The 11,886-nt window shown below is 38.8% G+C and overlaps 1 protein-coding gene across 1 annotated transcript; it reads right to left on the reverse strand.

Moving 5' to 3' along the window:
- Positions 1-448: 448 nt before the first annotated feature.
- On the reverse strand, positions 449-8,965 carry LOC139123069 (D-beta-hydroxybutyrate dehydrogenase, mitochondrial-like). The gene is made up of 5 exons (XM_070689045.1): positions 8,366-8,965; positions 7,173-7,307; positions 6,217-6,369; positions 5,279-5,412; positions 449-1,986 (listed from the first exon to the last, which is right to left on the reverse strand). The coding sequence occupies exons 1-5, from the start codon at positions 8,643-8,645 to the stop codon at positions 1,597-1,599; spliced, it is 1,092 nt and encodes a 363-aa protein (XP_070545146.1). The 5' UTR covers positions 8,646-8,965; the 3' UTR covers positions 449-1,596.
- Positions 8,966-11,886: the final 2,921 nt, after the last annotated feature.

Here is an 11,886-nt window from a genome sequence, read left to right on the forward strand (position 1 = left end):
GTCTTGCTTTCATAAACAGTTCAACAAACAAAGCTGAGCTCACATGGTTTTCTTTTCTTTAATTTCTAACTTAATTAGATTAAATAGGAGTCTACACTCATAGGATAATCGATATATCTGAAGTGTGAATGCTATTAGATATAGTGGACCATCATATTGTGTCAAGATGTAAAGAGGTCTTATAATTTGCTCTATTGCTAGTGTTTGGTACCGTTTTTCATGATCCTGCTTCAAAAGTGAAAATCAGGTTGGTTTTAACTCGCATCAGTGCAGAGTTTTATCCCTTTTGTACGGTGTTTCTGACTTAATGGATATTTTGTCAATGAGAAGCTAAGCATAGCAGTAACTCTTCATCACTTAATACTTCTTTTGACCACAGACAAATAGAAACAGTTTCTTCTATTTGTCTGTGTTTTGACATAATTGTTGTCACAGAAATATCGAGAGGTTCCCTTTGAAATAATGTTTATTACCAAATGCCATTTTCACATATTCATAAAGTGTGACTTTACCGAATGATAATATATGACCAATCTCAAAAACGCCTTTAATGTAACAGATGCTTGACAAAAAAACAGCAAAGAATAAATATTTTATTATCTAGCAAAATTAATACTGACGCTGTTCTTATCAGCAACTGCTATATCATAAATAACATTCCCTAGATCAACATCAATCTCCTCTCTTTAACAATTTCACAGGTACAGAATATTCACCAAATCAAAGAGGGGACTAAACCCAACAACTATAGTCGACATACTCATGGAGAATTCCTTGAAAAAAGGGGGTAAAAAGTGTTCGTTACATAGGGCAGAAACAACCCATACACAGTTGTTTCAAAAAATGTACTCAACATGCAGTGAGGGACATGAGCACGACTGCTAATTACAAAAACACAGTCTGAGAAAACCTATGTGCAGAAATACTTGCAGATGATTTTGAGCCGTTTTCGGAAACATCAAATCACTGATAGGGAGCAGACATCCATAGAAACGATTCTGCAATCTTTCTTGGCCTTCATCAATTTTCCGTCTTTACTATACTGGCTCCTATTTTTGGAGCCATTCGTTGCTGAACTTGCTATTTGATTAATGTATAAATGAGGTTCAACTGAATTAGTGAAGGATGTATTCTTGCTGATTGCACATTTATTCAGGATGGTCCTACTTAAATTTGTAAATCTCAAATGTCCCATGGACCTGGTAATGTTTTACCTTGAATGGAAATGATTATTGGACAAGTTTAATGTCATATTATCTTAACCAGAAATCAAGAACAGACTGTCATTTTAGGTATCTTACTTAATTAAAAGCGATCCCAACATTTGCCATCAAAGTTCACGATTCATCAACTCTCTGCCATAAGAAATTCGTGAAAGTTAAAAGTCAAAGTGTACTTTGCGAAAGTGAAGTTTGTAAAGCTTTTGAAACTTGTAATTACCATTCCCACAGGAACTATAGCATAGCACTGTGACATACAAGCATAATCACCTCGCATTGAGACTGTCACATGTAAAAGCTAGACTATCTAATATACAGGCCGTTGGCAGCAAGCTCGTTGTGTTTGGATAAGTCACGGCTACTTTACCCTTGGGGATCAGTTCTTTCCCTTTAGAGCGGCTGGGACGGGGAAGCTGGCATAGTACTGATGGAAACGACGGTCCATGATCCAACTCGGCAACAGTCGGTGTAGGTGGGCAATCACGACCGTCTCGAAGAAACCTCCGACCAAATAGCGATGCTTTGGCTCCTTGGCTAAGATCGCGTCAACCATGGCATCAATTACTGGAGTATTATCAGCTATTGTTGTCTTCACCTGTTCACAGAGAAATCTGTAATGGGTATCGTGGTATTCCTTCCCATAATCCTTCTTGCATTCGTCTGTCATGCCATCCCATAGTTCTTCGGATAGCTGCTTGAAGAGTTCAGGGACGTTGTGGGAGATTTTGGTAGACCTGGCATAGTAACCAGGCTCGATCATCGATACCTGAAGTATAACGATATGTCAAAGAACATGAAGACAAGTTTTAATCAAGGTATGGTGTTTCCTCTAAGCTGGAAAATCATTTTTCAAAATCCGAAGACATATCCTCCAATTTCTCGCACTGAAGATCAAAATAAGAATATGAGCCGACGAATAATGTCAATTTCATTGAAATTCAAACACTGTGGGCAAAATGGCCTCTATATTGTTCCGGATGCGCTATTTTGCGGGTTGCGGGCTGCGGGCTGCGGGTTGCGGGCTGCGGGCTGCGGGTTGCGGGCATGAAAAAATGTGTGATTTTTGGTATCATTTTCGCTAGTAGATAGAATAAATGCTAAAATAGTATCTAGATGTATTTGTTTATGGAATAAAAGCCGTGAACTTCTTGAATAATGCCGTTATTTTAGCTTACATCTGGTAAAGCACCACCAACGTCAGAATAGTCCATTTCCCATCCAACATTCGCCGTTGCACAGCGCACTGCCGATCGAAGCTTTCGAAATGATATGACTGAACACGGATGAGTAATAATATGAACACAAGACAGATTTCACAACAACTCGCTATATTAACTTTTTATGTAATGATTAGGACGGATAGTTTAAAAGTAAGTTTCGGATCGTTGACAGCACAGATGAACTGGGAGATGAACTTCGGTTCGTTGAAACTCGACACGCCTAATAATTTGTTACTTTTTCATAGAATGCCATGCCCTTCTCACACTTCAGATTAGTTCAACCGCCGATAAAAGCACAATTTTCAGAATCGTTTCAATGCCGTTTAAAATTATTTATTGTGGTGAACACGATAATAGTCCTAGGTAACTTTCATAGTCACGCTGGATCAAATGCATATGGAGCGACTATCATGCTGCAGGTGCAAGTTATAGAATATGTTCATGATATTAGGAGATACACAATTATTGAGAGCTGCAGAACACAAACTCATCCAAAAATATTCCTATTAGATCGATTCCTGAAAATAAGTCAACGCACCGACGTGTTTTTCCGCTGAAATTATCGCGTAAAATGTTAGCGGAATGTCGTTCTCTGTGGTCGTGACCTCGGTTGAACCGAAACGGCAAAGTAAGCTAAGTCCATTGTCGTACGTCTTTTTCTTTTAAAGATTTCATGAAAAATACACGGCATTTAAATACACAACACTTCTACGCTTTTTGAAGTCAAATCTTTCCTTACACATTGCATTAAGTAGGCATTGTTTAATTTTCTGTATGTGTTGCCCTAGAACCGAATTGTGAATAGATGCATTACAAAGAATTTACTTCCTATGGCCTGATACTAGAAATGTAACAATTTTCATTCCGCGATAAGTGGCGACATTTCCGAGGCGCGAATTTTTTTGTCAGTCTGGTATTATTTCTCACTCACATCCATGGCAAGAAAGAAGTGATTTCAGATCCCAAATTATTTGTGATGGCCAGGCAGCTCGGAACAAATAAATTGGTCCTCGGAATCGCCGCTTTTAGTTTAGCAGATTTTGATTTTTTTCAGAAACATGACGTATTTTCACCCACTTGGTATGGTCTGTTATAGCATCTTTAGTCCAAAAAATCAATTTTACAGCATATATGTTTTCAACAGCCTTCAAATGTACAGTATTATGTTAAAATACACAATATGGAATATGTTGTGTTTCATTAATTTTAACCATCTTGACCTGATGTTGAAAATATGGACTTGGCGGGAAAAGGGATACTGTACGATAGACCTGATCATGATTATTGATAATAGACACCTTCTAAAGGTTTTATTTCTTATATACTAAATGCCATATTACATATATTAGAAATCTAGCCATAATTCTAAAAACCCGCAGCCCGCAACCCGCAACCCGCAGCCCGCAGCCCGCAACCCGCAGCCCGCACTTTAGCAGATACCATATTGTTCACTCAAAGTGTGACAATTTTTTGCCGCACATACGCTGAATGAGCGTAAAGAGAGCCAAATCAAGCTTCCGCGTAATGTTGAAAACTTCGCCGAATTTCCTAGCCGCACAGCTAAATATTCAGGAAAGAGATGCAGATTCCATTTCCTCATATGTTCCTCTGTCCATTATGATATTTCGGCAGTAATTTCATGAAGGAATTCTTAAAATACCGAAGCGAAAATACTCTATGCAAAAATAGGCGAAAACACGGCCAACAGCACAAACGATCGTAAACTCGTCATTTCATAAAAACAAGAGGGAAATTTAAAAAACTAAAACCATAGAGTTTTAGTTAACCTTCATGAGATGCTTAATCTCAAATATTGTGAGAAATAACAGCGAAATGAAAAATTTGGTCCGGCGGGTTTTTTCAGATGTCTTTTTCATTTTACGATGTGCCGAATAATTTCGATTCCCATAGAAAACAATGGCGCGGCGTTTATGCGCGTCCGATCGACCGAACACATTGCAAACTTCTCGCCGGTTCAAATTTTTCAATTCTGAACCAATGATAATGAAAATTGGCACGGTGATCCTTTGACTTATAAGCAAAAATCGTATCGTTTTAGATTTTTGAATTTCTTCGTAAAATTTGTTTTATTGCCATTCTATTCATTCTGATCACTAAAATATACTGTTGCAGTCAACAATATGGCGATCTGACGGCGTTTACATGTGCAGAACAAGGGTCTGAAATTGACGCAAATCAATCAGCAAGTGTCTCCTAAATTGTACAGATCAAATACCTGTCAGGTTGTTGTCTTTTATACAAAATTTGGGTGAATATGAACCATGAACATCACATTAAATGGTAAAAATAACGCGAAACGGAGGCGAGCTGGTGTAGAGTCTCCACTGTGAACGTGTAGTGAACGTTATCGATCGATATTCTTTTGTTGCGAATTGATACAATGTTGTGTTGCATACCCGCGGATCGCATGGCGCCAAACTTGTCCAAAGAGCGCCAAAATATGCTGAGACATAAAAGTATCACCAAAACTACACAAATTGTCTTCGATTCAATTTGAGTTGAAGAAAACAACAGATACGTTGATTTTGTGGTACATAAGTCAATATATACGGGCTGCCATGGAAAAATTCATGACGTAACCTGAAAATACGAGCGACAGGCGAGCAGATTTCGATCGATATTTTATTGAAATGAAATTGATACAATGTTCGCTGTCGTCACTAGCAACCAGCCAAAAGCGTTGTCCGGCGGGGGCGCTGTACTGAACAATTTAGGGCCCTTTTTGCCCATAGTGAAAACTTAAATATTCTCACAGAAGACCACGATTTAGATGTCCGTGGCAAAAATGCAAACAAAGGGAAGTAACTTTGTGATTACCTTAACTCCCCATGGGTACATTTCGTGACGAAGAGCGTCACTAAGACTCTCAGCTGCATACTTGCTCATACCGTACATGGCACCTGCAGGAGGAGTCCACAGGCCTGCTTGGCTGGTAACATTGACCACTCGCCCTTGTCAAAGAAACAAGACGAACGGATAAACATCAGATAACTGGCTCCGATGGAAATACACTGCCTCCTCGTACTTGATCACGCGTATTTCGTGTACACAAAGCACAACACAAACATGAATAAAGACAGCCATATGTACGGACACACATGCATTCATACCATAGACTAACAGAGATAGTTATATCTATTCGGTTTTTGACGCATACCTACAGACTAGCATACATACCGTACAAGAACATGACAACGGTGGTATTAAGTCATGCGTTAGAACAACAGGAAAAATACAGAAATATAGTTCAAGGAAGTGTTTCACCAGCTGCGCATGTGCAAAATGTGAGTCGTGCACCACTAGTTGTATAAGGTAGCACCAGCAATATTTCCTTTACAAATGTTGATATTAGGTAAATTGTCTCTAAAGGTGCTTACTGCTCTTTGCGATAACGGATCCCTTCATATTTTCACAGACCGACTTCTACAAATACCTTAACTTTGGGTGAGAATAAGTGACAGAATTTGAATAAGAAATGGCTTGTTGTCTAGTTTATAACACACGAGCTTGATTTTCCCACACATTCTTTATTAGTAAGAAAGATAAATTCAGTTTTACTTAGTTTGGAAGCCGTAAGGAATGGGGTAAAAATTATTGGGAACAGAAAGGTATATGCAACTGACGAGCTACACCCTTTAAAGTCTCAAGAAGATAGTTTACCTAGGAATTCTGATTAACTAGGAAGTGATTTAGTTAAAAACGCTTGTTCAATGTCTCCAATTTACCAAAAGTACGTACATAGGGTGATTCAATACCTTTAGCTCGACGAATCAGAGGTAGGAACGCTTGCGTTACTCTAACCACGCCATAGGTATTGACTTCTGCCAGCCGTTTGTATGTTTCGATTTTACACCATTCCACTTCACCCCAGGTCCAAATTCCAGCGTTGTTGACGATAGCCCAGATACCTAGTAAAAAGAAAACTTATGGATTCAAGATTTTGAAATAAAATATTGACACCATGAAATAAAAAAATGGTTTATTTTTGCTTTGATGGCGCAGTAATTATTTGTTTACCCTATGAAGTTTTGAACGTTACAGAGGTTTGCGGCTCATCCCCGTAAACAGGTTTACACAGACATGACTGACAATTCAAGTCTTTGTATTTCATGGGCTATATATGGTTATGACAATGTCAAATGACAATATTTTTCATCCACAACGTCACTGTCAAAGTTTGAATGACCTTCGGTCTCTGCACACTCGACAATAACAGCAATAGTAATTGATTTGTTTGTAAAATCGCCTTGTGGCCAAAAATGAGTATTTCTCTTCGACCATACGCCTAATACCTATTTCCGAAGTGAACAATGATAATAGTGATCATGAACTTAAACTTCAGAGCCATTAAAGGCCTCCATTACACGTGATCGCATGCCCCCTGAGGTTTTTTTTATTATCAGTAAGTTTTAACGCTGTACGCATTAGGGACGGACCATTAGATATTGGGAGGGGGATGGGCACAATCAGCTTGTGAATATTATTTTACAATTGTAATTTTTTTATTTTTTTTCCAAATGAGTCGTGATGTGATATCTTTTCTATGTAAACTGTCAGATTTATAATTTTTTGCGTTCTGATTTTTTTTTTATTTTGCAAACTATTCTGAAGATTTTTTCTCTAACCTTTTTCTTTGAAATATTTTTTCCTGTTTTTGGCCATCCCTCGACCCAAGATCTAATGGTCCATCCCTTAGTTGATTATAACTTACCCTCGTGCAGTCGCAGCAAATTTTCTTCTACCACTTTCCTAGCGATACGAACAGACTCGTCACTTGTGACGTCAACTACAACAATGCGCAACCTCTCCGAGCAATGTTCCACTAGATCCTTAGCCCCCTCGCCATCTGATAATAACAAAATGTATTAAGTAAACATGTGCTGGAGAAGAATCTGTCTTTAATTTAGACTGTTACAAGTTCATTGACCAAGACAATAGAGAAATTGTTATTTCAAAGTTCGTGAACTTCTGTTTTCACCTACGCACACAGCGTGGTGACATTTGTATGTCAACTTATATATACTTTCAACGTACATGTATTTATTGCCGATTTGCTCGATATGGCCATGTTAGCTGTGGAAACGCAGCTATCGGTGGCGAGGTAGCGTGTGTCTATGCGGGTCATCAAAAGGTCAACTCCTATCCGTGGCTGGGTTGACCTTTTGATGATCCGCATAGACACACGCTTACCCCCCCCCCCCCCCCCCCACAGATAGCTGGGTTTCCATAGCTATGGCCATGTACCCCATGACTCACGGGCATTCTTCCAACATGTCGATATATATCTACTAGGCTTTGAACGCTGTCTGTAATTAATGCCTTAAGGCATACATGTTGAATGTGTCTAAATCAAAGTTCAAATTAGAACCAAAGTCTACAGCTATTGTGACTGTTGCATATCAAAACGGTTCGTATCATCATGGGCTATGTTTTCAATCGAATGAGCAGTAGCACCCAGATGCGTGACGATATAGTGTTGAGTTGCGGTCGGATCCACTGGAGGACGGTGACCGTGGTATATTGTTGGCCATCAAAAAATTCTTCATGGAAGTCGACGAACAGTCTCATTGGAACCGTGTTTCTGAAGCATGTGAGCCACTGACCCGAGCGGCCACTCATAGCTCGACCTTACGTGACATGCTCAGGATAAAGGTCAAGTTAGGACATCCACCTTTCGATGTTCAGTTCACGCTAACTTTAATACACAGTGCACTACACACAGTGCACCACCGTGCTGTGAGTACACCATACGAAACTGCTCGTGTTGTAACAGCTGTAGCGTTGAAACTATAGAGTGCAAGTTGCTACGGCAGATGTTACCTCTTTCATTGTACCAAGCTATTATGCTAAGTTTTAACCAATATTTAAAACACTGATTATTCAATTGGTTTGTATTATACGTACCTCCTTTCAGACACCCTGCAAAAACTACCATTCCGAGTGAATCCAGCCTCTTTGCAAGCTTGTGTCCGAAACCAGTATCACATCCAGATATGAAAACAGCTTTGCCTTCGATTGAAATTTTCTCTCGTGGAATCAACCACAGAATTATCAAGCTGACCGACAAAATGGCAACCGTCAGGCATGTTTTGTCCAGGCATTGACTCGAAGTTATGCGCACGTCTGCGAAAGCGAGCACACAGATAGATGCAATTGCAAAGCCTAGGACGAGGGCTTTCTTCATTGTTGTCTTTAAACAAAAGGCCTGGTAAGGATGTTACTCCAGCAAGAGAGCGGCGCCACAGACAGCGACAACAGCCGACTGAAAGAAAGCTGTGACACGTCAGTACCGTGTTTAATGTTTGCTGGCGTACGTGAAGTGGGGACTACCCTGTTCAATGGGCATGCGCATTCAATCTGTCTCCTGATTCGCGTTTGTTTACCCATGCGTCGGTCGAGTCATTAGATCTTTCGAGAGAGGGGTCAGAATGGCAATGAACACATTTGCATGAACAAAATTCGAATGTTTTGGAGTTTGCGCAGTGTTTACACTTTTATTGAGAATCCAACACCTGTACTGTTTTCAGGTTCTAGTCATATTTTTACCCACAAAGAAACGAGAATGCTTCAGCGACTTTGCTTAATAAACAATGGATCTACTACACCTGGGGAGGGATAGTCAACTCGTCTGTGTGTTTGTGTGTCCATCAACTTTTTCACAAAAGCACATCATGTCGTTTCCCATATAACAATTCGATTCTTAATATCTTTGTCATTGGTAAACAACTTCATTTTTAAACAGAATATGCATAAACTGAAAACTGTATTTGAACTTTCTGTTAAAAATCTGGATCTAAATTGATCTCTCGATCAGTGATTCTAATTGCATTGATTAAATGGTGGTAAAATAAGGTTTGAAGGTAACAACAACAACAACAACTAACGCAGGTGAGGCCTTGTTCACAAACACGTCTGGTCAAGTCTTTAAAGGAGCGAAAAGCAAACTTTTTATACTAGAATACTCATAATAAAATTTGCCGAAAACACGAGGAGCTAGGACTCACTGGAAAATTTTATCGAAACAAAAGGGTAGGTATGGTAGGTAGGAAAATTATCGATGCCGAATGGCATAGAGTGCACAATAATGCCTTTATTGCAGTCTAAATAAGGCAGGTTCATGGCTGTGCGGGACTGTCCTGGGACGAGGCTGTCTTTTAGGCTATTACTGTTTGTATCGAATGTTCCACAGGTGGCATAAACTTGAAAGACGCAAAATCCTGGCTTTCACTCTCCTTGTGACAAGGGACAGCAGTCATTTTTAATATCAAACATTGGTTATTTCAGGTAATGTGCACGTGGGTCTAACACTGTACAGTCAGTGATCCCAAATTTGTAAATCTTTGATTATTGTGAAAGACAATGCTTTCTGCGTCTTTCAACAGCAGTAAAACTTACAACGATCTCCGAACACTTTTCAACTCATAAAACAAACTAAAACGTAACTGAAGACTTAACGAGAGAAATAAAACACTAAATCGGCGACATTACACAGAGAACCCAAAAAGCAGGCAAAAAAACTCCCATTTTCAAACTATCAAGAGCTAGTAGATATAATTAAATTAATCCAGTATTTCTTCAAGGCAATTGGAAGTTACAATCGACGGAAAACACAAAACTTGAGTGGTATATTAAATTATCAGATAGGCGGATATCATGTCACAATACTGCGATCCTAGCTTCTTCATTGGTAAGTCGAGTCTTACTAAAATGAAAATACGGAAATCATTATAATCAAGTGACTGATAAAGAAACCACACTTTGAGTCGCAAGGCAATGCACGCCTTGAACCTGAAAATTTAAACGTTTGTTTAAACTTTCCCCGATTGCTAGGAAATTTTAAAGCATTGCCTTTCACAATAATCAAAGATTTAAAAATTCGGGATGACTGTGCTGTGTTAAACCCACGTGCACATTACCTGAAATTACCAATGATTCATATGAACAGATTTATTTCAAACTAACTAAATCTAAAAAGGTTCGGTCATAAATTTACAAGACGTTATAAAAAATAACAGTGAAAAGTTGTAGTATATTAACTAAGCATGACACGTCCAGCTGTCGACCGTCTGTCTCTAAAAGACAGCGTCCTGAAAAGTTTAAGTGCTAAAAATAAACCACTAGAAGTAAACACGACCTTCACCAGTCATATAAAGGGACATTGAAAAAAGTAGGCTTATTTCAAGAAGACATATGTCATGATTGTACAAAGATAAGTGCTAGGCAGGAACTACGGGATAATTTTACAAAGTCATTTAAAAATTCATATCATGGGTTGTCTCGCAGTGGTTCTGTGGAGATGACCTGAGCGCGATCAGATCGATACTGCACAGCGTGCTGTTTTTTCACAGCTTTACTGAGTTCTGTTTCATGGAACCACTCCTCGAAACTTCCCAGTTATCGCCGAATAAGGTGTCCTGTTGTGTTACGGGTTTCGAAGGCCATGGTCTCAGAGAAAGGTATGCACTGAAAATCCATAATTCCCGGGCCGTTGAAGATCTATGTGGCCATTGGTCTATTTCAAAGTGTCAGTTATTTTTCCCTTTAATTCTGCCGCTTTGGGATGTTTCTTCATAAATATTTACATTTACGACTTCCAGTCGTTAAAATCTAAACAGACTATTCTTGATGATATTTTTATACGAATGCATAAATGCAAAGTTTAATCATAATACCTAAATGTCCTTTTTTTTGGGTCTTCATATATTCTTCTAATATGTAGTATGTTTACATGGCTTCTGTATATGCAGAACTAAATCCAAGCCATATATGGTAAATTAATGCTTAAAGCGGAGTCAAGCCGTGGGGTCATTTCTGTCAGGGCACACAATTGAAGTTGAACTTTTGTCGATTCGAAAATACTGTCTATTGGAAGCAAAATATTAGATCCACTATTTACCTTTTGCTTTCAGAAAATTTAGTATGCACCAAATGGACGATTTCTTCAAAAATTGGACCATGTCTCCAAAGTTAATTAAGTCCAACTGTAAGTGTCACACAATAATCCGAGAGTATTTGAAAACTCTTAGTGCAGATGAGAGAGCATGAACACCAAGAGATAAAAAGGTCAGAATTGACAATGAAATCACAATTGTCAACATGTTCAAGAAACAAAGTATGTGACACAGAAAATTGGAGAGTTTGTGTATTTTATCATGTACTGTTTGTGCTTTGTCTTTTTTATTAAAGGGCCATTATTTGTAACTTTTGACCATTTTTTACCTCGGAAAATTCCATGTTGGAGGCTCATATTTGTTGCAAAATCTTGTTTTACGAAGAAACAAACATGATTAGTGATATTATAGCCACATAAAACTGCTAATTTTTGTTCAAACGTGTTGCCCTTCCGAGCTCGTTTGTTGACGTCTGGCATGCTCAGCGTGCTGGGGAGAACGCAGATATGGTGACGCAGCGATCACGCGAGATGT

This window comes from Ptychodera flava, chromosome 22 (genome assembly GCF_041260155.1).
Source record: "Ptychodera flava strain L36383 chromosome 22, AS_Pfla_20210202, whole genome shotgun sequence".
Classification (NCBI taxonomy): domain Eukaryota; kingdom Metazoa; phylum Hemichordata; class Enteropneusta; family Ptychoderidae; genus Ptychodera; species Ptychodera flava.

Bases quoted from the DNA above. Each gene is read 5' to 3' on its own strand.
- LOC139123069 (XM_070689045.1), bottom strand. From the start codon at position 8,645: ATGAAGAAAGCCCTCGTCCTAGGCTTTGCAATTGCATCTATCTGTGTG. The intron at 6,370-7,172 runs GTAAGTTATAAT...TCTTTTTACTAG, and splicing joins TTTGCTGCGACTGCACGAGG to GTATCTGGGCTATCGTCAAC. The intron at 1,987-5,278 runs GTAATCACAAAG...GTTATACTTCAG, and splicing joins TGTACCCATGGGGAGTTAAG to GTATCGATGATCGAGCCTGG.